Below are 24,951 nucleotides of genomic sequence, written 5' to 3'. Positions count from 1 at the left end.
CAAAACAGTTAATTTTTTAAATCACAACATTCAGATAAAATCTTCTAATTGAGGAATTAACGATATTACAAATATCTGAAGAAAACTTAACAAAATCCCATAAATAATGCTAAATATTTCAGTAACAGGAAAAATGGCTTAGATAAAGACATTGTAGATGTAAAATAAATTGGAAAGATACTGTCCCCGTTTTAGGCCCATGAGTAGTTTTATCACCGCGGTTCCCGGAACTCCTGAAGATAGACGTTGACTGTGGATATTGTATCACAGACATAGTCCCTTTTACTGTTCAGAGACCGCCCGAAGATGTAAACAACCATGCATGAGCAGCACCTATTAGACGAAGGGGGTCCGACAGCCGATCAGTTCCAGTCATTCCACCGGGAAGGAGGTACACGGCTCGTATTGTCTGTAGTTCAACCATGCCTAGACGGTCAATACCGCGGCTCGATCGCGTCCGCATTGTTACTTTGTGCCAGGAAGGGCTCTCAACAAGTCGAGTGTCCAGGCGTCTCGAAGTGAACCAAAGCGATGTTTTTCGGACATGGAGAAGATACAGAGAGACAGGAACTGTCGATGACATGCCTCGCTCAGGTCGCTCAAGGGATACTACTGCTATGGATAACCGCTACCTACGGATTATGGCACGGAGGAACCCTGACAGCAACGCCACCATGTTGAATAATGCTTTTCGTGCAGCCACAGGACGTCGTGTTACGACTCAAACTGTGCGCAATAGGCTGCATGATGCGCAACTTCACTGCCGATGTCCATGGCGAGGTCCATAATTGCAACCACGACAACATGCAGCGCGATACTGATGGACCCAACAACATACCGAATGGACCGCTCAGCATTGGCATCACGTTCTCCTCACCGATGAGTGTCGCATATCCCTTCAACCAGACAATCGTCGGAGACGTGTTTGGAGTCAACCCGGCCAGGCTGAACACCTTAGACACACTGTCCAGCGAGTGCAGCAAGGTGGAAGTTCCGTGCTGTTTTGGGGTGGCATTATGTGAGGCCGACGTACGCCGCTAGTGGTCATGGAAGGCGCCGTAATGGCTGTGCGATAAGTGAATGCCATTCTCCGACCGATAGTGCAACCATATCGGCAGCATATTGGCGAGGCATTCGTCTTCATGGACGACAATTCGCGCCCCCACGTGCTCATCTTCTGGATTACTTCCTTCAGGATAACGACATCGCTCGACTAGCGTGGCCAGCTTATTCTCCAGACGTGTACCCTATCGAACATGGCTGGGATAGACTGAAAAGGGCTGTTTATGAACCACGCGACCCACCAACCACTCCGAGGGATCTGCGCTGATTCGCCGTTGAGGAGTGATACAATCTGTACCAATAGTGTCTTGATGAACTTGTCGATAGTACGCCACGACGAATACAGGCATGCATCAGTGCAAGAGGACGTGCTACTGGGTATTAGAGGTACCGGTGTGTACAGCAATCTGGACCACCACCTCTGAAGGTCTCGCTGTATGTTGATACAACATGCAATGTGTGGTTTTCATGAGCAATAAAAAGGGCGGAAATGATGTTTATGTTGATTTCTGTTCCAGTTTTCTGTATAGGTTCCGGAACTCACGGAACCGAGGTGATGCAAAACTTTTTTCGATGTGTGTAGTTTTAGAGATTTTAGTGTATTGTCTGCTTAATAGTAGGGGTTCCCATGTTAGATTACAGGCAAGAGGTAGTCCGAGGTGTTTTAACATGTTAGTTAAACGATTAGGACTGCCATAAATGATTAGGTAGAACTAATGGGGCAGAAGCTGCAGGTGTTTCATCTCATAACACTAGTCTGGCGTTTGAAATGATTTATCTTCAGGGTTCCCTGGTTGTGTCAGGATGTAAAATGATGGAAGGCACATTGGTATTTCTGAAGTATAAGCACCTAATTTAGATTTTTAGTTAGTCCTTATTTTATTTCGAATGCATGATATGAGTGTAATAGTAATATTAAGTTATTCATCTTACATTGATAGAGTATGCGTCACAGAAGCTATCTATTGTTGTGTGCAGGTGTTAACGGTCAGCATACATGTTCGTCGCTCGGACTACGCTTCATACTTGATCCATAGATTCAATGCCAAAAATATGGCAGAGGTGGGCTACTACCGCAGGGCGGCAAAGCGCATGCGCGAACTGCTCGAGCCAGAGTTCGCTGCCCTCGCCTTCATCGTGGCCAGCGACGACAGTGAATGGTGTCAAAATACTCTGCTGCCTGTACTCAACAGGGATTTCCAGGTACGTGATATGCTTACGCACTACGAGAATAACGTAGTTAACACAGCCGCTAAGACAAATAAATGTTGGTCCACAGAGTGGCAACAAGAACACCATTACCAGTAGGTCGCTGGAGCAGCGAAGCGTTCCTAGTAAAGTATGGGAAAAGATGGACTTCCATCTATGTTTTTTCCACTGTCCTCAACATCCACAGTAGGTCCCCTGCAGAACTTTAGCTGCGTCGTCAGTTTACAGACTCACTCCAGGGTGACACTGTCCTCATCCCACGGCACACCTATTCTGAAAGCAGCAGCGCTACAGATGTCGTCTAGCATCTCCCAATCTCATTTGATGCCACACTACAGAAGTCCTTGATCCAGTTGGATGTGACTAGCTACCTGTTCTTCTCACCATTTCTACATACTATCTCGTCCCCAAAGCACTCCATCACTACTTCCGTCCAAAAGTTGTCCAAGACTACCGGAAATACATTGATCCAAATTGGAAAACACCCTCTATCTTTCCAGCAGTCTGATGACATACCCCATGCTACGTCCTTCCCACAATAGACCTTCCCAGGTGCTATATCCTCCCACATGTCTACCAAGGATCGTATACCCTCGTACATTCTCATTGTCCCATTCTCCCCCAAGAGCTCTATTCCTCAGCTGTGATTACCGTCGGTTATACCGCTCTTTTCTAAGAATCCTTGACCAGGATACACTCATACAACACTGGCAAATACAGAGAGACACCACGATTAATCAAATGCTAAGAAATTGTGGGACTGGCGCGAGAGATGCACTACCTATTAATTTTTCCAAGTACTGGAAGGCATTCTATCGACTCACTGGCAGTTACACTATCTCTCACTATATGCTCCTCCACAATAATCACCCCCTATCTGACATCCTGAGCAAAAATTGACCACTTTGCAACCTATCTATCTGACATCTTCTCAGTTCGTGATCATCCTCATTTTGATTAATCCCTGTTACCTATAATTCATGAGCGCACAGATACCACTGTCCCTCCCTTGACTTCCATGTTCCACTACTTCGATAACATACCACAAACAAAATAAATACACCAATCACAGTATACGACATAAAAGGAGTACTTCATAAAAAATGCAGCAGTTCCCCTGGTTCCTACTTTTCTTCAAACCACACAAACCCCATACTGGTACCGCCATGTACCGCCCCATCTACTCGCCTCAGTGTCTTTGAATCCATCCTTTCCTAACATATCCAACAATACCTGAACCAACAACACCTCCTTCCCGTTAACCAGTGTGGCTTTTAACTTTTCCTCTGATGATCAGCTCCTGTACCTCACTGATTTCTTATTCCACTGGCTCAACAATCACAAATCCGCTGTTTTTGTCCCTCTTGACCTAGAGAAAGCTTATGACCGTACATGGCATTGCAATTTCCTTTTCAAACAGCAGGCTTAGACACTTCCAGTTAAATATGTCCATCTTATAGTATTCTTCCTAAATAATCGCCATCTTTTGTGACTGTTAACAGTACCGATTCCCATACCTTACATCCCACTGTAGGTATGCTCCAAGACTCCGTCGTTTCTCCTTTCCTTTACATCCTCTACACTGCCGATATGACCATACCGCGTCTGCCACCCACCTACTTTAGTGCGCTAATACCACCACTATCCTCGCCCTGTGCCTTACACCGCAGAAATCCCAACGAACCCTCCAACTCCATCTCAATCATTTTACCTCCTAGTATAAACAAGGACTCTTCAAGATTAACCCTTCCAAAATCCAGGCAATAATTATAGGACAAACCCACCCACACCTTCCGCCTTCGCGATTTCTACCTTACCATTTACGATCATCCTATCAAGATAACTAATACAGTAAAATATCTTGGACTAACCATCAGCCAGAAACTTATATGGAAACCTCAGCTTCTAACCATCCAACAGAAAACTCACAATACACTATAAACAGTAACTGGATGAACTTGTGAATGGCATCTCTCCACTGCCCTCCACACCTACAAAATCTTGATCCGACACATCCTCTCCTACGTAGATTTTCAAGGATGTCCGTCTCGTCTAAGTTCTATAAATAAATCCAGATCCTCACAAAAAATATTAAAATATTAAGTAGCATCCGATTAAATCCCTGACATTATTAGTACTCGGATCTAACAGTTTGTTTCGAATAAAACATGACTATTTTCAACATATTAGACTTGATTGGCAGGTTCCTTACGACAGATCCTTCGCAGCTGCTTGAAAACGAAACTTTGGTGAAATTTCGAGAACTGGAGCACAAACTGAAAGTTGAAAATTATCCAGCAGTAAGTGGCACAGAGTTCATGGAAGACTACAACAGATAATTTACAAAAAACGCGAAACAGAAGCAGTAGGTGCTTAAAGTCATATCGATGTATCGCGGCTAGTTTCCATATCATAAAAAAGTGACTTTATCAAAGAATAAGTATTTACAAAAGAAATTTCGTCTTCTCATCTTATTTTCTGCACAAAGATTGTACATAATAGTATTATAAATTGAGTTATTAAAGTCTATACTAAAAATTCAGTTATTAAATTTAACATTACTGGTTAATCATCTATTTCCGTGCAAAATTTTTTTAGATCAAAAGTAAGTGAAATTTTCATGTGACTTTTTAATTTCTTTTTTCAAATGTAGGGGACTAGGAATAGTGGTTTCCTGTTTCCTACAGTGGGTAAATTACACGCAAGTTATTTTTGTACAATGGAACCAAACTAGTGGGTGTCACACAGAAGGAAGTTAAGCTTGAAAAATAAGAAACGGTTCAAATGGCTCTGAGCACTATGGGACTTAACATCTGTGGTCATCAGTCCCCTAGAACTTAGAACTACTTAAACCTAACCAACCTAAGGACATCACACACATCCATGCCCGAGGCAGGATTCGAACCTGCGACCGTAGCAGTTGCGCGGCTCCGGACTGAGCGCCTAGAACCGCTAGACCACCGCGGCCGGCTGAAAAATAAGAGCCATCGTAAGTTAACATAGACTTTTGCACGATACCGTTCTTTGAATTTACTTCATAATGTGCATCGCCGTGGAAATCGCCACGGACCATGCTGATCATTACGACATTCCTCATATCGTTCATCAACGTCTACTAATTTCTATACATCATTGCGGATTTACGATCCTTCAGTTTTTCCTTTCTGATGAAGTCACAGAACTTCCTATTTTGCCGCTCCATACCGACAAACACAAGTGTTTTCACTCGTTAGTCTGTGAACCAAGCCTGAAACTCGTCATTACCATTAACTACAGATCACAGAATGCTGTGAACGTATCTGTTCTTTGAAGCCACATAGAATGTGCAGGTCGTGGACGGGTATATATGTCATACCCACTTATAGGGTTAATGCTGTTGTGTAATTTGTATTTAATATGGTTGTTTTAGGTAGCGGTGTTTTGAGGTATGGTTACATAAGATACCGCTACGTGTCAGGTCCGATCTACCACGTTTACGATACTGCCAACCTTAGCAACAACTCCGCTCCCGCTGGTACCGTATGCTTTGTTTACTCTGCTTTGCTTTGCGTTGTGCGTTACTCGTTTTTTTCTAATTTTGAAATGAGGAGACAGATTAATCCTGGTCCATCAGGGGATATGAGTACGACTTACAACGCCAGAATGGACCGCCGTTCCATATGACTATGTGTCAGTTCTACTTTCTCAGAAGCACAAAACTCGAACGAACGCTGTCAAGCCTAGGAAAGAGAGACGAGACTGATTCACTGAGGCGATTCACTATTTAAACCTCAACAATTACACCGCTTAGCTCTCAATAACTACACTATTCAGTTATCAACAATTACAAAAACTAATTGATTTTTTGAAACATATGAATGTGCAAATTATTTAGATAGTGTTAACAAAATGGGAAAAGCTTTTTAATTTCTGAATGCAAAAGTAATAATTAAATTTTTCCTTGCAAAAAAGGTTTACAAACAGGTTTGTACAGTCACAGCTCTCTGAGATACAAACAATTACATTAACTCAAATATGATAGCTTCAAACTGATGTCATTCAAGAAAATTTATAGGCCTATTTAATGGCCACTAAAATGGTGATTGCAACTTCTCTACAAGTCAGTAGTCAGATTTTAAAATTGTTGACAAAAACAGATCTTATCAGACAACTGGAACTATGAGTTGCACAAGGAGATCCATATAACGTGCAGATGTCGATGTGCACCTAACATGCCTACAAGGTAAAGAAAAACGGACCAAGAATGAAGGAGCTTGTGAAATTACACCACACAGTCACACAAGCTGAGTGCAGTGGATGCTCCTGCATAGCACGTGGCGGAGTAGAAATCCATATGCGACAGTTCTATCCATTCACGACACCATGCAGAGTAAAATGTGCTTTGTCTGTCCAAAGAGCATCTCCTGGCCACATTGTTATCCATTTCCATGCATTCAAAATAGAAGGCCAAAGTCATGGCGTTGTAGGGTACGTTGTGTCTTCATTTCGTGAAAATTCTGAATCATGTGAGGATGCCAATTTTATAATGCTCCGAAAAACTTTTGAACTGTGACACTTCGAGCACTGGCTGCAGAATTTCAAACATTTACTGTACGATCGGGTATAACTACAGCAGCTTCATCAGCAACGCCATGGGAGTGGGCCACCTCTCTCTGCTGCGTCACCAAATTGATTTGTTTCTTCAAATTTTTTGATCATATTCTTTAGCTCATTTTCTGACATGGGGTCTCTTCACAGCTCTTTCTGTCGACGATATTACTACAACGCAGCGCCGCTATTGCTGCCGTTCTGATAAAACAACTTTACCAACAGCGACGCTATTTCTTCCTAGTAGACATTGCGTTTCGTTTGGAAAACTTCAGTCTTCTTAACCCTTTACACCAACAGTCACTTCACAAAAGAAATCAACACATTTGGCGAAGTGAAAGACAGCACACTGACGTCAAACATTCTGATTGCTTACAGCGCCGTATTTTTACCTGGTGGCAGAAAGGGGGACTATTATTTATTTCATCATACTGTAATGGTACTTGAATTACGTAACCATTACGGCACCTCACCTCAACCTCTCGATACCAGCAATATTCTACTGTGTTTCTGTAAAATAGTTAACATGTTTCTGTGACAACATTCGGATTTGACTTCATTAATGTAGAGGTACTTCGATACATCGATATGTATATATTGCAATGATATTATTGTTATGTGTATTTTTTCCTTTGTCACTATCATCTTTGACATACTTGTAACTCTGATTTTTGGGCGCGTAAGGGGTTATTAGACAGTCAAGCTTTGGTCGTCATGTTAAAAAGACGCAAATTGTAGTCAGTTTATGAAATGTGAACTTTAACAGTGAGGAAGATATTTTCAAGTATGTTTTATATTGTGAAGTGATGTCTTGGAACGAGTTACGTGATATTGCAACAAAAGTAATAAAAAAAGAAGTGTAACTTAAATTCGGAATGCTAATTACTTTTTTACATCACCTTTGTCCTAACTTGCAAAAGTTTAATCTTCAAGAATGGTTTATGAAACACATCTATAAAACTTTTGAATATCGCAGAATAACACCTAGGCCTCTTCGGATCCGAGCTTGGAATCATCACTACCTAGATTTTCGACGGTTGAGCCATGAGTTCACAACGAGACGAGCGTGGGAAACACGAAAAGATGAGTGCCTAGTTTATCCATTATTTCAAGAAATGACTTTATTAACTGTGCTCTAATGACACTTGCCACATAATATAACTTTGTTGTTGCCCAAAAATGCAATATTTAGCAGCGTGAGCAACACTACAATCATAATTAATTTTTGACCTTTGTTGTGGTAGGGTTGTTAGAATATTTTGCGAACGCACCGATTAATGAACATACCTACTATTTTCAGCGTCCTGCAACTTATACAGCACATACTACGGCGCTCAGAAGACTGAGTTTTAACTATCAAGTTTTATGGATGTATGGCTGTGTGAGGAATGTTTATGTTACATTACGTATGTGCCCACTGCTATGCCTGTGGACGTAGCGAGCGCTCTAGTTGCCTGGCCGTTTTTCGCAGGAGGGGAGCCCACCCAGTAGCGTCTTCCTGACGTCTGACAACAGCAGCAGCTCGCCGGTGCACGACCTGGCCGTGCTGTCGGCTGCCGACCACTCAGTGCTGAGCTACGGCACGTTCGGAACGTGGGCAGCGCTAATGGCCGGCGGGCGCGCCATCGTGTTCGACCTGGCTGCCGCCAACCCGCACCTACCACCGGGCACCCGCAACAGCGCCATGAGCTTCGCGCCCCACCTGCCGTCGTGGGAGCTCCTCACCTGAACCGGCTACCCTAGCAAACTTCACCAGCTCAGCACAGTAGGCATACAGGCTCTCGTTCTGGTGCAGCGACTGTTCTTACACAAGTCTGTCGTCAAGACATATATTCCTTTGTGATACGACTAGGAATTACATTACTATCCACACCAATAAATTTCTTAGAGTCGCCTCCGTAACTCGTTTTGACATTATACTTCTAAATCCTTTGAAATCTTAGTGTCGTGAGGGGCGTTCTGTAAGCAATGCAACTTTTTTTTCTGAAAGTTAGTTGGTCTTATTCAGGTTTCCAATGAACCATATTATTCCCCGCTCTTGTGGCTACAAAACCCTGTTTTTCAACATAATCCCCTTACGCTACCTTACTGAGAGCGCCTGTTTGCATCCAGAATACCACTCTACTGGTCGGAGCCAACGTCTTATTGCATTAATAACCTCTTCATCATTCACATACTGCTTGCCACAGAGTGCATGCTTCATAGGACCAAACAGATGAAAGTCGAAAAGTGATGTATGGTGGATGAGGAAGAACAGTCCAGTGAGGTTTTGTGAGTTCCTCTCGGCTGCGCATACTCCTATGAGGCCTTGCATTGTCAAGGAGAAGTAGAAGTTCGTTTTATTTTTGTGGCGAAGAACACACTGAATTAATTTCCTGAGTGTAACACAGTACACTTCAGAGGACATCAAACAGAATAACCCTCTCCAGAGCCACAGAAGGCAGTCGCCACGACTTTACTAACTGCCAATATGGCTTTGAACTTTTTCTTTGGAGGAGAGGTGGATTGCGATTTTGCTTCGGGTTTTGAAGTAATCAACCCATGTTTCATCGTCTGTGACGATGTTCGACAAAAGATTGTCACGATCAGTTTCCTCACATGCAAGCAATTCCACACAGATGGTCCTTCGTCGCTCTTTATGGTCCTCTGTTAGGCAGCGAGGAACTCAGTGGGCACACACGTTTGAGTACCCCAACTGGTGGACGAGTGAAACTTCCTGGCAGATTAAAACTGTGTGCCCGACCGAGACTCGAACTCGGGACTTTTGCCTTTTCGCGGGCAAGTGATCTACCATCTGAGCTACCCAAGCACGACCCACGCTCCGTCCTCACAGCAGTTTTAATCTGCCAGGAAGTTTCACATCAGCGCACATTCCGCTGCAGAGTGGAAATCTCATTCTGGTGGACGAGTGTTTCAGCAGAACCACCAGAGACATTCCATTGTGTAATGAGATGTTTCATTGTGATCCGTCGATCATCCCGAATGAAACTTTCCGCACCTTCCAAGATAGCAGGAGTCACAGCTGTATGCAGCCGGCTGGCACATGGGACATCGGACAAGTTAGCACGAATTTGTTATGATGATGAAAGACACCTCGCTCAACGACCCTCCTTGCTTTCGCTCACTGCCAGGTCTTTGTAGACATCCTGCAAATGCTAATGAATGTTTGCGATGTTATAGGTTCCCTCCAAAAGAAACTCAGTGACAACTCTCTGCTTGGAAAGCATCTCCAGTACAGACGCCATTTTGAAGGGTATGTATAGCGCAGCCATCCATCGGAACTTCAAGAAAATATTGGCGCTGAAGAGGGAATATTCCACGAAGACCCACAACAAAATATACATTTTTTCAACCGAAGTTGGCCAAGGAAAAAATATATTGCATTACTTACTGAACACTGCTCATACAATCCTTCTGATCGACCTATTCTTCAGCTGTCACTTACCAACGTCGAAATTTAACTCATTGTATTCAGGTTGGAGAAATCAATCTGATAATTATGTAAGAGCACGAGTGGGGACGTGCAGTCGAGGAAAATTAATCAGACAACCTTAGGTTGGTAATTCAGCAATGTGGAGTTCCGAACTTAAAACGACAGCCAATCAGCGGCGAACGCATGGAAGTGTGTCCGATAAGCGGAAATGAAATGGCATTTTTATTTATTTATTTTTGTTTTGTTTGACTGTAAACTGTTCATTTATTCTACACAACCATTATTTGAGCTTTAGAGCCATTCTCGAGAGCATGTTGAACTAAAAATTAATAAATCGTACACACATGTATAATACATTGCAAGCCATAGGAACAAGAAGTCATTAGAGATTTGAAAACATTTCTTACATGTTACAATAGAGCTGAACTGTCTGGCACGTATGATCATGGATTTTTTTCTTTATTGTTGTTTCATTCCCCTCTCCCCATATGGGTGAGGGTGGGGTGGCAGCGGTACAATACTCAGTTTTTCAGTTTAGAGTATTCACAGAAAGTAATGAAGAAATCGCAAAAACTTATTTATGGATACAAATATTTTAAAATGTGGTTTAGAGATGATTACACGTATGCAGATTGGTTTTCTTCATTGAAAGTTTAAAAATGAAATAAAAAGCCTGACAGATAAAGACAAAAAGGCACATTTAAAACACTAAATGAAAATGAAATGATGATGTCCATTAAAAAATAAAAAAACACTGCACTTTCACTAAACGGCTGAAAGACCTGTGCTAGGTCAAGAAACTGTGCGGAGATCAAATGTCTCGATGATTGAGGTTTTAAATTTGTAAGTCACTGGATAGTATCTGTAGAAAGGAGTTATGCGGTAAAGTGGGCGTCGGGAAAGACAGAAAGGTAGGATGAGTCTGGTGGGTAGGTGTAGCTGGAGTATAAGGAAAGGAAGGGAGGGAGTGAAAGGGAGAGGGAGAAGAGAGGGGAAACCATGATGTGCATTGAAAACAGGTGGAGAAAGCTATAACTGGTAGGATGGATAAATAAAGGAACGATTTTCATTACCTGGGAGAGGGAATCAGTTGAAGTTGCATTGGCATAGGATATAGAGTGTGTGTAGGTGCAGAGATGGTGGGATGTGTTTGTAAAGGTGTGGCAGCATAGCAGGGTTAGAGATCACCAGAGGGAAGACAGTGGGGTTATTGGAATCTAGTTTGTGGGTAGGAGATACAGAGGTGTACAATGTGGATGAGGAGGTGTGGGAATATGATGAGATGGTAGAGGTTCCATGTGTGGAAAGCCAAATGGATGCAGAAAGCGAGACAGAGTGCATGACGTTTGAGAATTTGGAAGGACATGTACAACTTTGGTGGGGTGGAGATCTGTGCAACATTTGTGTAGCAGAAGACTGTCAGCTATCCGCTGGATGGCTAGTAGGTGAGGTTTCCACCTTAGTTGCTGCTTGAGAGTTAGTAGTGGGTATGGTTCTGGCATAAGTGAGAGGAGTGAGGACAGAGACTTGGGGCACTCCTCTAATGGGATTCATAATGAAAAAAAAAACTTATTTCTGGCATATCAAGGACATATGAAATGGCTGACATTGCCCACAGTGAGTAACCTTTACCACACTGTGTGACGTATTTAACAGCCGATACGTCCCTATGACCAAAATTCATCATGTCTGTCCATAAACCGATGTTAGCGTTTCTCAAAACAGTGGCAGATTTTGCAACAAAGCTGCACCACTGTGTGAGCCACATGATCTTTGGATTACAAAAGGCTTTACCAGGGAAGGTGGATATATATTTGTCTAAGTGCTTAACATGTTCTTTAAATATACCTTCATAGCAGCCTCTTACAGTGATACAACGCAACATTTCATACTTGGATGTAAATATAACCATTTTAGATGCACAAACAAATTCTGGTCTCAAAAATGATCGCTTGTGCTGCAATATTGCGACATGGTAATTCAATGATTCCTGGAGACTTATATGAAAGAAATCACACCTGTGGAACAAATTGCGTGCTCCACGTGAAATGGCGAAATTATGACACAACTCAGAAGCTGAAAGATTCTGAGCAAGATCCTGCTCAGTGAAATTATTTACTTGTCCAAAAAAGCGACAGTGTTTCCAATAGAACATGACTGTTCAACTTAGGGAGGGGGGGGGGATCTGCGTGAGTGGTAAGGGTTGGGCAGGAGGTAGGGGGTGGGAGTTGTGCATAGGGGTGGATGGAGAGGGCAGTTGAGGTAGAGTGTGAGGTGTTGGGGTGGCTGGGGGATGGAGCAGAATTCGAAGTGGGCATAGGGGGACATAGAGGGAGTGAGGCAGAGAATGTTACATCAGTGAGCTATATTACATACCTGACTATATTCTTCAGTATTACAAGAATGCCCATTAAATTTATGTAATTGTAGTCCCGCTACTTATAGCATATGAAGATCTGAACCAAACCTAATAAGTTCTATATACATCTCCAAGATGATACATTAGTAATCCATACTGCAATATCAACATGAATATTATTAATCAGGGGACTGATGACCATAGATGTTAAGTCCCATAGTGCTCAGAGCCATTTTTTGAACTAATATTATTAATTACATATCAATATAGTCTTACTACTTAAAGCATGTGGAGATCGGAACAAAAACATAATAGATTCTACATACATTTTCAAAGTGGCATACCTATGTATTTGTTTTATAGACAATGAAGTATGTGGTCCATTGAAGACTGTTAGGAGATATTAAGAAATCCGAAGTTACCATCTATTGACAAAAGGTCCTGTAACACATATATTATAGAGGTAGTGCATTAAGTCTAACTTAACCTATGGGGCTCTGCTAAAAACAGCCACATTCCAATAGTGTCACTATTACGCAATAAAAACCTGAAATTACTACTAAGTAGTGTATATAAACCAATGGCTTAAGAAAGAACATTAGGGGTTTGGAGAATAAGGGGAGGAGAGAATTCGAGTTGGTGGAGAAGGCAGGGGTGTGCAGGGATGAGGAATGTGTAATAGATGGTACATTAGTTTACTATACTATGTGTTTGACCATAAATTGCAGTATGACACAAATACCAATCGAGTTTCTTATTGAGATGGTCTTAATAATTACATCAAGATGAGATATGAACAATACATTTTTTTTCATAAACAATATGAGATATTGGTACACCACACCATGTGCAGGACCATAATTCCAGCATTATATAAACATCCATTCGCATCTGTTCAATTTCATATTGATGTGATCTTAACAACACCATCATGTGAAAATCTCAGGCATACATAATTTGTTCCATAAACCTTCTTAAATTTTTAGAATTACATATGAATGCATTGGTTTTACAAAAGGTAAATAAGAAAGGTATTATAATTATTAGAAAATTACTGAGACATTAATAAACGTCTTAACAGGTCCTTTAGGACACATACATGCATGATGGGGACAGTACATTAGTACTAACTTTAGAGAGGGGGGGAGCAAGGAGGCACAGTGGTAACTGTATAATGGACTTAACTACATACAGTGATACGGCACTTATATGTATCCAATTAATATACAGGGTGATTCAAAAAGAATACCACAACTTTAAAAATGTGTATTTAATGAAAGAAACATAATATAACCTTCTGTTGTACATCATTACAAAGAGTATTTAAAAAGGTTTTTTTTCACTCAAAAACAAGTTCAGAGATGTTCAATATGGCCCCCTCCAGACACACGAGCAATATCAACCCGATACTCCAACTCGTTCCACACTCTCTGTAGCATATCAGGCGTAACAGTTTGGATAGCTGCTGTTATTTCTCGTTTCAAATCATCAATGGTGGCTGGGAGAGGTGGCCGAAACACCATATCCTTAACATACCCCCATAAGAAAAAATCGCAGGGGGTAAGATCAGGGCTTCTTGGAGGCCAGTGATGAAGTGCTCTGTCACGAGCTGCCTGGCGGCCGATCCATCGCCTCGGGTAGTTGACGTTCGGGTAGTTACGGACAGATAAGTGCCAATGTGATGGCGCTCCATCCTGCTGAAATATGAATTGTTGTGCTTCTTGTTCGAGCTGAGGGAACAGCCAATTCTCTAACATCTCCAGATACTGTAGTCCAGTTACAGTAGCACCTTCGAAGAAAAAGGGACCAAAAACTTTATTGGCTGAAATGGCGAACAAATGTACAACTAAATGAAACTTTATAGCTCCCTTAATTCGCCGACAGATAGTGCTTAGCTCTGCCTTTTGTCGTTGCAGAGTTTTAAATTCCTAAAGTTGTGGTATTCTTTTTGAATCACCCTGTATAATATAATACTGTTGGCAAGGCCATGAGACACCTTCTGGGGTTGCTTGGCTGCCTTGTGCAAATCGTTTTATTCGACGCCACTTCAGTGACTTGCCCGTCGATAATGATGAAACTACAATGAGGGCTACACAACACCCAATCCCTGAACGGATAAAATCTCCAATTTGCTCAGGAATCGAATCCAGGACGCCTGATCCCGTGGCAACAACACTAACCACTAGACCACAAGTAGCACAGCGGTGAGTGAACGTGCTCTGGAGCGCTGACAATCATTTGTAACATGACAGTAACTTTAGAGAGGGTGGACTAATCATTTGTTCGACGACTTCAGGTTTGCAAAGATGTTGGAGACAGTAATTTCCAGTATTTCTTATAAAAAATGAGATACGAGATTAAAAAAAACTGTATGAAAATTAATCTCCGTTTTCTTTCTTTAGCCACTGTTTTGCTTCAAATTTAGCGATGTACTGTATGTGTTAGAATGAAAGTAAATTTATGCTCTCTGTACAGTAGTAAAAACCGGTAAACCTGCAAACCTCCAACTGAGCTCCCGCCGTAAGATCGCTTCAAACGTCTGACTGCTTTAAAAATGAATTAACGTGTCAAATATTGGACTTTAAGGGTAGAAGCGAGAAAAAGTTTAGGAGAGGTTTCAAATTACGCTTCAAGTTCGGTGGAAGTCAGTAAATGCTCTTGTTATGAATCACTGGATGAATATGGTCTGGGTAATTTAGTGCTCCATTTTAAACAAAAGATAGTTTTCCACGCATCTCAATGTTAATGACGTCATATCTTCTGAAATATGCGTCGTACAGTGGCATATTTTTGCAGGTACATTCCATGGTATATGTGGATATGACTGCCAAACCACATTACGAGTAGAGTTGGAAGTAACGAAGTTGTTGTGGACTACAGTCCAGAGACTGATTTGATGCTGCTTTCCATGCTACTCTATCCTGTGCAAGCTTCTTCATCTCCCAGTGCTTACTGCAACCTACACCCTTCTGAATCTGTTTAGTGTATTCATCTATTGGTCTCCATCTACTATTTTTACCCTCCATGCTGCCCGCCAGTACTAAATTGGTGATCCCTTGATGCCTCAGAATATGTCCTACCAAGCGATCCCTTCTTCCAGTCGTGCCACAAATTTCTCTTCTCTCCAATTCTGTTCAATACCTCCTCATTAGTTATGTGGTCTACCCATCTAATCTTCACCATTCTTCTTTAGCACCACATTTAGAAAGTTTCTATTCTCTTTTTGTCTAAACTATTTACCGTCCATGTTTCACTTCCATACATGGCTACACTCTATGCTAATACTTTCAGAAACGACTTCCTGACACTTAAATATATACTCGGCGTTAACAAATTTCTCTTCTTCAGAAACGCTTTCCTTGCCATTGCCAGTCTACATTTTATATCCTATCTACATCGACCATCATCAGTTATTTTGCTCCCCAAACAGCAAAACTCATTTACTACTTTAAGTGTCTCATTTCCTAATCCAATTCCCGCAGAATCACCCGATTTAATTCGACTACATTCCATTATCCTAGTTTTGCTTTTGTTGAACTTCATCTCATATCCTCCTTCCAAGACACTGTCAATTCAGTTCAGCTGCTCATCCACGTCCTTTGCTGTCTCTGACAGAATTACAATGTCATCGACAAACCTCAAAGTTTTAATTTCTTTTCCATAATTCCTACTTCGAACTTTTCTTTTGTTTCCTTTACTGCTTTCTCAATATACAGATTCAATAACATCGGGGATAGGCTACAACCCTTTCTTACTCCCTTCCCAACCACTGCTTCCCTTTCATGCCCCTCGACTGTTATAACTGCCATCTGGTTTCTGTACAAACTGTAAATAGCCTTTCTCTCCCTGTATTTTATCCCTGCCACCTTCAGGTTTTGAAAGAGAGTATTCCAGTCAACATTGTCAAAAGCTTTCTCTAAGTCTACAATTGCTAGAAACATAGGTTTGTCTTTTCTTAATCTGTTTTCTAAGTCCGCAGCTCGTGGTCGTGCGGTAGCGTTCTCACTTCCCGCGCCCGGGTTCCCGGGTTCGATTCCCGGCGGTGTCAGGGATTTTCTCTGCCTCGTGATGACTGGGTGTTGTGTGATGTCCTTAGATTAGTTAGATTTAAGTAGTTGTAAATTATAGGGGACTGATGACCATAGATGTTAAGTCCCATAGTGCTCAGAGCCATTTGAACCATTTTTTTCTACACTCCTGGAAATGGAAAAAAGAACACATTGACACCGGTGTGTCAGACCCACCATACTTGCTCCGGACACTGCGAGAGGGCTGTACAAGCAATGATCACACACACGGCACAGCGGACACACCAGGAACCGCGGTGTTGGCCGTCGAATGGCGCTAGCTGCGCAGCATTTGTGCACCGCCGCCGTCAGTGTCAGCCAGTTTGCCGTGGCATACGGAGCTCCATCGCAGTCTTTTACACTGATAGCATGCCGCGACAGCGTGGATGTGAACCGTACGTGCAGTTGACGGACTTTGAGCGAGGGCGTATAGTGGGCATGCGGGAGGCCGGGTGGACGTACCGCCGAATTGCTCAACACGTGGGGCGTGAGGCCTCCACAGTACATCGATGTTGTCGCCAATGGTCGGCGGAGGGTGCCCGTGCCCGTCGACCTGGGACCGGACCGCAGCGACGCACGGATGCACGCCAAGACCGTAGGATCCTACGCAGTGCCGTAGGGGACCGCACCGCCACTTCCCAGCAAATTAGGGACACTGTTGCTCCTGGGGTATCGGCGAGGACCATTCGCAACCGTCTCCATGAAGCTGGGCTACGGTCCCGCACACCGTTAGTCCGTCTTCCGCTCACGCCCCAACATCGTGCAGCCCGCCTCCAGTGGTGTCGCGACAGGCGTGAATGGAGGGACGAATGGAGACGTGTCGTCTTCAGCGATGAGAGTCGCTTCTGCCTTGGTGCCAATGATGGTCGTATGCGTGTTTGGCGCCGTGCAGGTGAGCGCCACAATCAGGACTGCATACGACCGAGGCACACAGGGCCAACGCCCGGCATCATGGTGTGGGGAGCGATCTCCTACACTGGCCGTAAACCACTGGTGATCGTCGAGGGGACACTGAATAGTGCACGGTACATCCAAACCGTCATCGAACCCATCGTTCTACCATTCCTAGACCGGCAAGGGAACTTGCTGTTCCAACAGGACAATGCACGTCCGCATGTATCCCGTGCCACCCAACGTGCTCTAGAAGGTGTAAGTTAACTACCCTGGCCAGCAAGATCTCCGGATCTGTCCCCCATTGAGCATGTTTGGGACTGGATGAAGCGTCGTCTCACGCGGTCTGCACGTCCGGCACGAACGCTGGTCCAACTGAGGCGCCAGGTGGAAATGGCATGGCAAGCCGTTCCACAGGACTACATCCAGCATCTGTACGATCGTCTCCATGGGAGAATAGCAGCCTGCATTGCTGCGAAAGGTGGATATACACTGTACTAGTGCCGACATTGTGCATGCTCTGTTGCCTGTGTCTATGTGCCTGTGGTTCTGTCAGTGTGATCATGTGATGTATCTGACCCCAGGAATGTGTCAATAAAGTTTCCCCTTCCTGGGACAATGAATTCACGGTGTTCTTATTTCAATTTCCAGGAGCGTATTTTCTAAAATGAGTCATAGGGTCAGTATTGCTCCACGTGTTCCAACATTTCTGCGGAATCCAAACTGATCTTCGCCGCGTTCGGCTTCTAGCAGTTTTTCCATTCGTCTGTAAAGAATTCGTGTTAGTATTTTGCAGCCGTGGCGTATTAAACTGATAGTTCGGTAATTTTTACAACTGTCAACACCTGCTTTCTTTGAGATTGGAATTATTATATTCTTCTTGAAGTCTGAGGGTATTTCGCCTGTCTTATACATCTTGTTCATTAGATGGTATAGTTTTGTTAGGCCTGGCTCTCCCAAGGCTGTCACTAGTTCTAATGGAATGTTGTCTACTCCGGGGGCCTTGTTTCGACTTAGGTCGTTCAGTGCTCTGTCAAACTCTTCACGCAGTATCATATCTCCTATTTCATCTTCATCTACATTCTCTTCCATTTCTGTAATATTGTCCTCAAAAACATACTCTTTCCACCTTTCTGCTTTCCCTTCTTTTCTTAGAACTGGGTTTCCATCTGAGCTCTTGATATTCATACAAGTGGTTCTCTTTCTCCAAAGGTCTCTCTAATTTTTCTGTAGGCAGTATCTGTCTTACCCCTAGTGAGATAAGCCTCTACATCCTTACATTTGTCCTCCAGCCATCCCTGCTTAGCTATTTTGCACTTCCCTGTTGATTTCATTTTTGAGACGTTTGTATCCCTTTTTGCTTGCTTCATTTACTTCATTTTCATATTTTTTCCTCTCATCAATTAAATTCAATATATCTTCTGTTACCCAAGGATTTCTTTTAGCCCTAGTCTTTTTACCTACTTGAGCCTCTGCTGCCTTCACTACTTCATCCCTCAGAGCTACCCATTCTTCTTCTACTGTATTTCTTTGCCCCATTCCTGTCAATTGTTCCCTTATGATCTGCCTGAAACTCTGTACAACTTCTGGTTTAGTCAGTTTATCCAGGTCCCATCTCCTTAAATTCCCACCTTTTTGCAATTTCTTCAGTTTTAATCTACAATTCATAACCAATATATTGAGGCCAGAGTCCACATCTGACCCTGGATATGTCTTACAGTTTAAAACCTGGTTTTTAAATCTCTGTCTTACCATTATATAATCTAATCGATACCTTCCAGTATCTCCAGGCTTCTTCCTTCTTTTATGATTCTTGAACCAAGTGTTAGCTACGATTAAGATATCCTCTGTGCAAAATTCTACCAGGCGGCTACCTCTTTCATTTCTTACTCCCATTCCATATTCACCTACTACGTTTATTTCTCTTCCTTTTCCTACTATCGAGTTCCAGTCACCCACGACTATTAAATTTTCGTCTCCCTTCACTATCTAAATAATTTCTTGTATCTCATCATACATTTCATCAATCTCTTCGTCATCTGCTGAGCTAGTCGGCATATAAACGTGTACTACAGTGGTAGGCATATAAACTTGTACTAGAGTGGTAGGCGTGGGCTTCGTATCTATCTCGGCCACAATAATGCGTTCACTATGCTGTTTGTAGTAACTTATCCGCATTCCTATTTTCCGATTCATTATTAAACCTACTCCTGCATTACCCCTATTTGATTTTGTATTTATAACCCTGTATTCACCTGACCAGAAGTCTTGTTCTTACTGCCACGGAACTTCACTAATTCAGTAACAAAGTATCGAATTAAAACGTCGTGCCTGATGCTGAAGTTTGACAGCATGAACAGCGAAGATGTAGCAAGCGATAAACTTTCTTCTTTTTGTCATTTTGTGAAGTCAATCATCGACAAAAAGTTTCGTAAATTTTTCAAATTATGTGTTAAGTTTGTTGAAAATCGCTAAGTGCTCCTATTCTCAATTATTGGCTGGATAAAGCCGGGCTATTTGCGCGCAGTCATTTCGCTGCCTGAAGATAAACACAGAATTTCTAACTATAATACTTGTATCATGGTGTCATCAACATGTGAGTCTGTAAGGCTGGATCGGTATTTCTTCTTGATGATGCTCATAGATGAAAATGTGGAGTGACAAAAAATTTTCGAGCTGAAACGAGAATAAGTTTTCAATGCAGCGCTAACGATCATGGGATATTTATTTCTGTGCACCAGAGGCCAGAAATTGCTTGAGTTGCAAAACATGATTTCAAAGATATACATACGTTCTTGAAGACTTAAAATTCCCATTTCTTATTCTTCAAGATTACAATTTCCGAAGACCTCACATATTCTATCCTTAAGTTCATTAATGTCGACAGAAACGAATGGGTTATTGATAAACATAGTCACTGGTTCAAGTGTTGAAAATGGCTAAACCTGTTACTAAATTCTGTATCTACGATTTCAAGACACGCAAGATAGATACTCACAATCGTATACATTTACGGCTTCCATAATTGAATTCGGAACTGGAAAGTGTGATAGGAAATGTCTTTTTAAAAGTGCAATTCCTAATTTCAGTTTCCAATCACTTCCTGTGCTTATCATGGGTGAAATGGTGCCATTTTGACTTTACTATTGAAAGGTTAGCTCATTTAATGCCAAGAAACCTAAATCTTGGTGCCATCATATCTCGATAAGTTCTTGACAATACTCCCAGAAGATGATTTCAGAAAATGTCTCATCTCATCCAGAACACTATAGAATCGTCCCACTGTTTTCCCCCTACTAAGCGACCTTACGTCTGCATGAAGAATTATGTCACCATGCAAGGATACCAATACATTCAAAAGATTTCTGAACTATCGATTACTTGTAGAAGCTTATTGGACGTAATTTACTACACGAATTATAACTTTAATAGCATGATCTAACTTCAAAACTTGCACATTCAGCTTCCTTGTGAATAAAACAGTGATAAGATAGAAATTTTGGAAATGAACCATCTTTAGCACAAGGAGCACGAAACCCATTATTCTTTCTAGTTGTTGAAGGTGCAGCACAATTTGTTATTGCAACAATGTCCAAAATGTAAAGCAAAAAAGTTTAAATATTATGACACTGAAGGTCCCTTGCAAAAGGCGAAACATGTATTGGAAGAAAAAATTGTTTTTCAGTTGCGATTAGACGACTGTAAAGTAATAATTATCAACATACCCAGATGTCGCCGAGAACGACAGGACAAAAAATAATCAGACTACAGAAAAATCACTGTTAAATTTTGTATGATTTATGAAAAAATGACATTCTAGATCTTCTTGGGAAGACACACACTAAAAAAAGGCTTTTCCTCTGAATTCAGTAAAACAATACTGCTATTCCTAAGCGCTGTTAAAAACGCAAGGTCTTTTTCTTTTAACAATATTGTATTAAGAATAATCAATCACACAAAAGACACATAATTGAACCTGCACTCACAAGCTCTCAAGCTGTACTGTGAAGCTCCAAAAAAGTAGCACACAAAGAAGGTATCATTAAAAACAACAGTGTTCACAGAGAGCATGTGGTATCACGTACTGATACCACCCCATGAGCATCACGAAGTTGGCAACGGAATTGCAAGTTTCCGTTAGATGCCGATAGTTGCCATGTTGGATCTGGCGAACCCAATGGTGCACAACCATTGAGCCACGCCCCCAACAACTCTGGACTATGAGCAGCTTCTGCCACCGCAATATGGGACAGCCGTTGGCAACCGCTCGCCCACTCACACTTGGAGCTTCTTTGCTACACCACCATCGTTTGTGCTTAGTTCATAGAGCTTCATCGTTGTTGCTGTTGTAATAGCTGGACTTACTTCTTGCTATATATTTGTCATTGGTCTTCTACGCTTGAAAAGGAAAGTTAAGTAAATCTTTTGTTTATTCGCTAATCATTTCTACTCCCGTCCAGCTGTCCTATTATGACAGTTGCTGGACCATTCTGTAGTCCACCTCTCCTTATGCTTTGTAGCGAACTTAATTGTTTCTGGAGGATATTTGATGGGGTTAAAATGACTCTGTCTCCAGTTTCCAACACTGAAATAGAGATCAAATGTTTGTTCAGGGAAATAGCACTGAGTGTATAAAAACAGTATTGTTCTGAAACTGAATATACTAAACTCTCTCTGAGACACACCCACCCACACACACACACACACACGCGCGCGCGCGCGCGCACACACACACACACACACACACACACACACACACACACACACACACACACATACATTTACACAAATCGAACGAAAAATATCAATCCACAGAAACAACACAAACAAAAGATGCATGATAAATACAGAGAGAGTTGGTAAAACTACACTCTGTTAATACGCATCTGGTTTCCCCTTCAAGCTGGACGAGTTTCGTTCTTTGTAGTTTTTTCGTTTGATGCTTATTTCGTGAGATATTTAGCCCAGTCATTATCAATGGACCACCCTGTATATCTGTGTGTGCACACGTGAGTATTTTGTTCTGTGTCGTTCCTTTTGTGATAGTTTTTTTAAGATGGTATTCGTGTGAGATTTTATATTGTCACTTAACGATTCCAGTGTTGTTAGCCCATATTAATGCATATGTGCAGTCCTGGAAATGTGTTCATTTGGTCCTTATACTCCACCTTGCCAATTTCCAGAGTTTTTTCACCCACATTTACTATAACACATTAGTCCCATTTTTCATTTTGTGGGGTATACAGAGTGTGATATTACCAGCTGTCAGTGTGTGTTTATTTCCCGACTTTTATTTGTGTTGTGTTGTTTTGTGTGTGTGTGTGTGTGTGTGTGTGTGTGTGTGTGTGCACGTGTGTTTTTCGTTTTTTGTCGTTCCTTGTATCAAATACCCAGTTAAAAAAACGATCGCACAAGGAACGACTCAAAACACAAAACAAAATACACGTGTGCAGACACCCACCCACCCACCCACACACACACACACACACACACACACACACACACACACACACACGAAACGAATGAAAAATATAAATGGACACACACAACACAATCAAAAAGGGGGGGGGGGAGATGGGAATAAACACACAGTGACAGTCGGCAACACCACACTCTGTTACACACACATATAGGTCACAAAATGAAAAGTGCAACTGATGTGTTATAATAAATGTGGGTGATAAAACTCCAGAAATCGACCAGCTGGAGTATAAGGACCACATATATGGACTAATTTGGACTAACAACACTGGAAATCGTATGTAACACCAAATGATAATTTAACAAGACGATATTTATGCTACAAAAGTTGTGTCTAATCTTAAAAACAAGAGGAGAACATGACAAAATATAACATAGTAACATACTGTAACTATTATACAATATATTTATTATGTGTGTAAAAAGAAACATGTATTACAGGCTACTGAAGATGCATCACAAATAAGGGAAACGAAAGGTGTATGGCAAAAATCAAAGCGGAACGCGTATGGCAAAAATAAAACTGCCTTTGATTTAGTTGCCTAGACAGAACACACCTCCAACTAAAGAACGAAGAAAACAAAAAAGAAAATAAAAACGTAACGCACCAAATGAAATGAAAGTTACAATATAAAAAATCTATACAACTGCACTGGATATAGTGTTTCCTCAAGCACAGTAATTACCTTTTCACCCATGCGTTATTATGCACAACACACTTTTAAAGGTGTATAATCTAAAATATAAGGTGCATAACGTGATAGTAGTTACGAGAAGTGTAGAATTAAAGCACAATTAAAAAGGCGCACATAACCAACACACGAGACAACAAACTTTGCGATGCATCGCTTCAAACCACACGTACACAGCAATTTATGGTATTGTTAACTATGCCTTTCTTCATGTTGTGCGATTATCCCACATCTGACCGTTCAAAAAAATTTAATATGGTCCATGTTAGAATAAAGCGTGTGGAATTTTGACACATCGTCACAGCAGGAGAAGAAAATTTCAGACATGGGGGATGACACACGCACCAAGTTCCTCGCAGCCAACTCCAGAAAGCGAAAACACAATTGATTATTCGTCCACTGTGTATCATAGTTAAATAAATTTTTGTTTATTATAAATTAGGTTGTTCCTCGGTACATATGAAATTCGGAAAAAATTACTTGACATAGAACATTTGTTAGCTGACATATTTTCAACAAATGATTTGTTACAGTTTTAAATGAAGTATTTTATAGTTGCAGAACCATTTCTTTCACTGTTATGATTCCTACAGCAACTGGAAGAATCGCTTCAATATTGCATGGAAGATGCCACTGGCATATGACATAAATTAAGATGTACTTTAAACATTAAGATGTGTTCGAAATGACTCTTGAAACCAACGGAAAGTCTCTAAACTTAAACGAGAACCAAGAGCGCCCATTCAAGGGGGCAATGCCCTCCTCCTTTTCGACCGCGAGCTCTCAGGGGAAGCAAAAGATACACAGTCAGACGTTTTTCTTTCAAGAAAATTAAGTTAAAGTCAATGTTATGTAGGTGTTTAAAAGAGTCGGAACTGGAACTTTTTTTATGGCTACTTACAAGTTGGCATTTGTCTTCCTAAATATTACACATACTCTATAACCCCAGGTCTAGACCCCCTCCCTCCCAAAAAAAAAAGGAAAAAACTATCGGATGGGCGACCTTGACTACACTACTTATTGGGTGGCATCAATTTTTTCTTCTCCCTATGTTGTTTGATTATAACAACTACTGCAGCAAATACAATTACTTCACGCATGAGAAAGGTTTTGTAACTTTTCTAAGTAGTTCTACAACACCATGCAGACAGGCGCTCGTTCAAAAGGACA

General features: G+C 41.7%; 1 protein-coding gene across 1 annotated transcript; it reads left to right on the top strand.

The window, feature by feature from the left end:
* The first annotated feature begins 2,115 nt into the window (after window positions 1-2,115).
* Window positions 2,116-8,587, top strand: LOC124775366 (galactoside 2-alpha-L-fucosyltransferase Sec1-like). The gene is made up of 2 exons (XM_047250200.1): window positions 2,116-2,265; window positions 8,330-8,587. Exons 1-2 carry the CDS (start codon window positions 2,116-2,118, stop codon window positions 8,585-8,587), a joined length of 408 nt encoding a protein of 135 aa, XP_047106156.1.
* The last annotated feature ends 16,364 nt before the right edge of the window (window positions 8,588-24,951 follow it).

This window comes from Schistocerca piceifrons, chromosome 2 (genome assembly GCF_021461385.2).
Source record: "Schistocerca piceifrons isolate TAMUIC-IGC-003096 chromosome 2, iqSchPice1.1, whole genome shotgun sequence".
Lineage (NCBI taxonomy): Eukaryota > Metazoa > Arthropoda > Insecta > Orthoptera > Acrididae > Schistocerca > Schistocerca piceifrons.
Note: the sequence above shows the minus strand (reverse complement) of the source record. Positions and strands in the feature narration are given on the sequence as shown.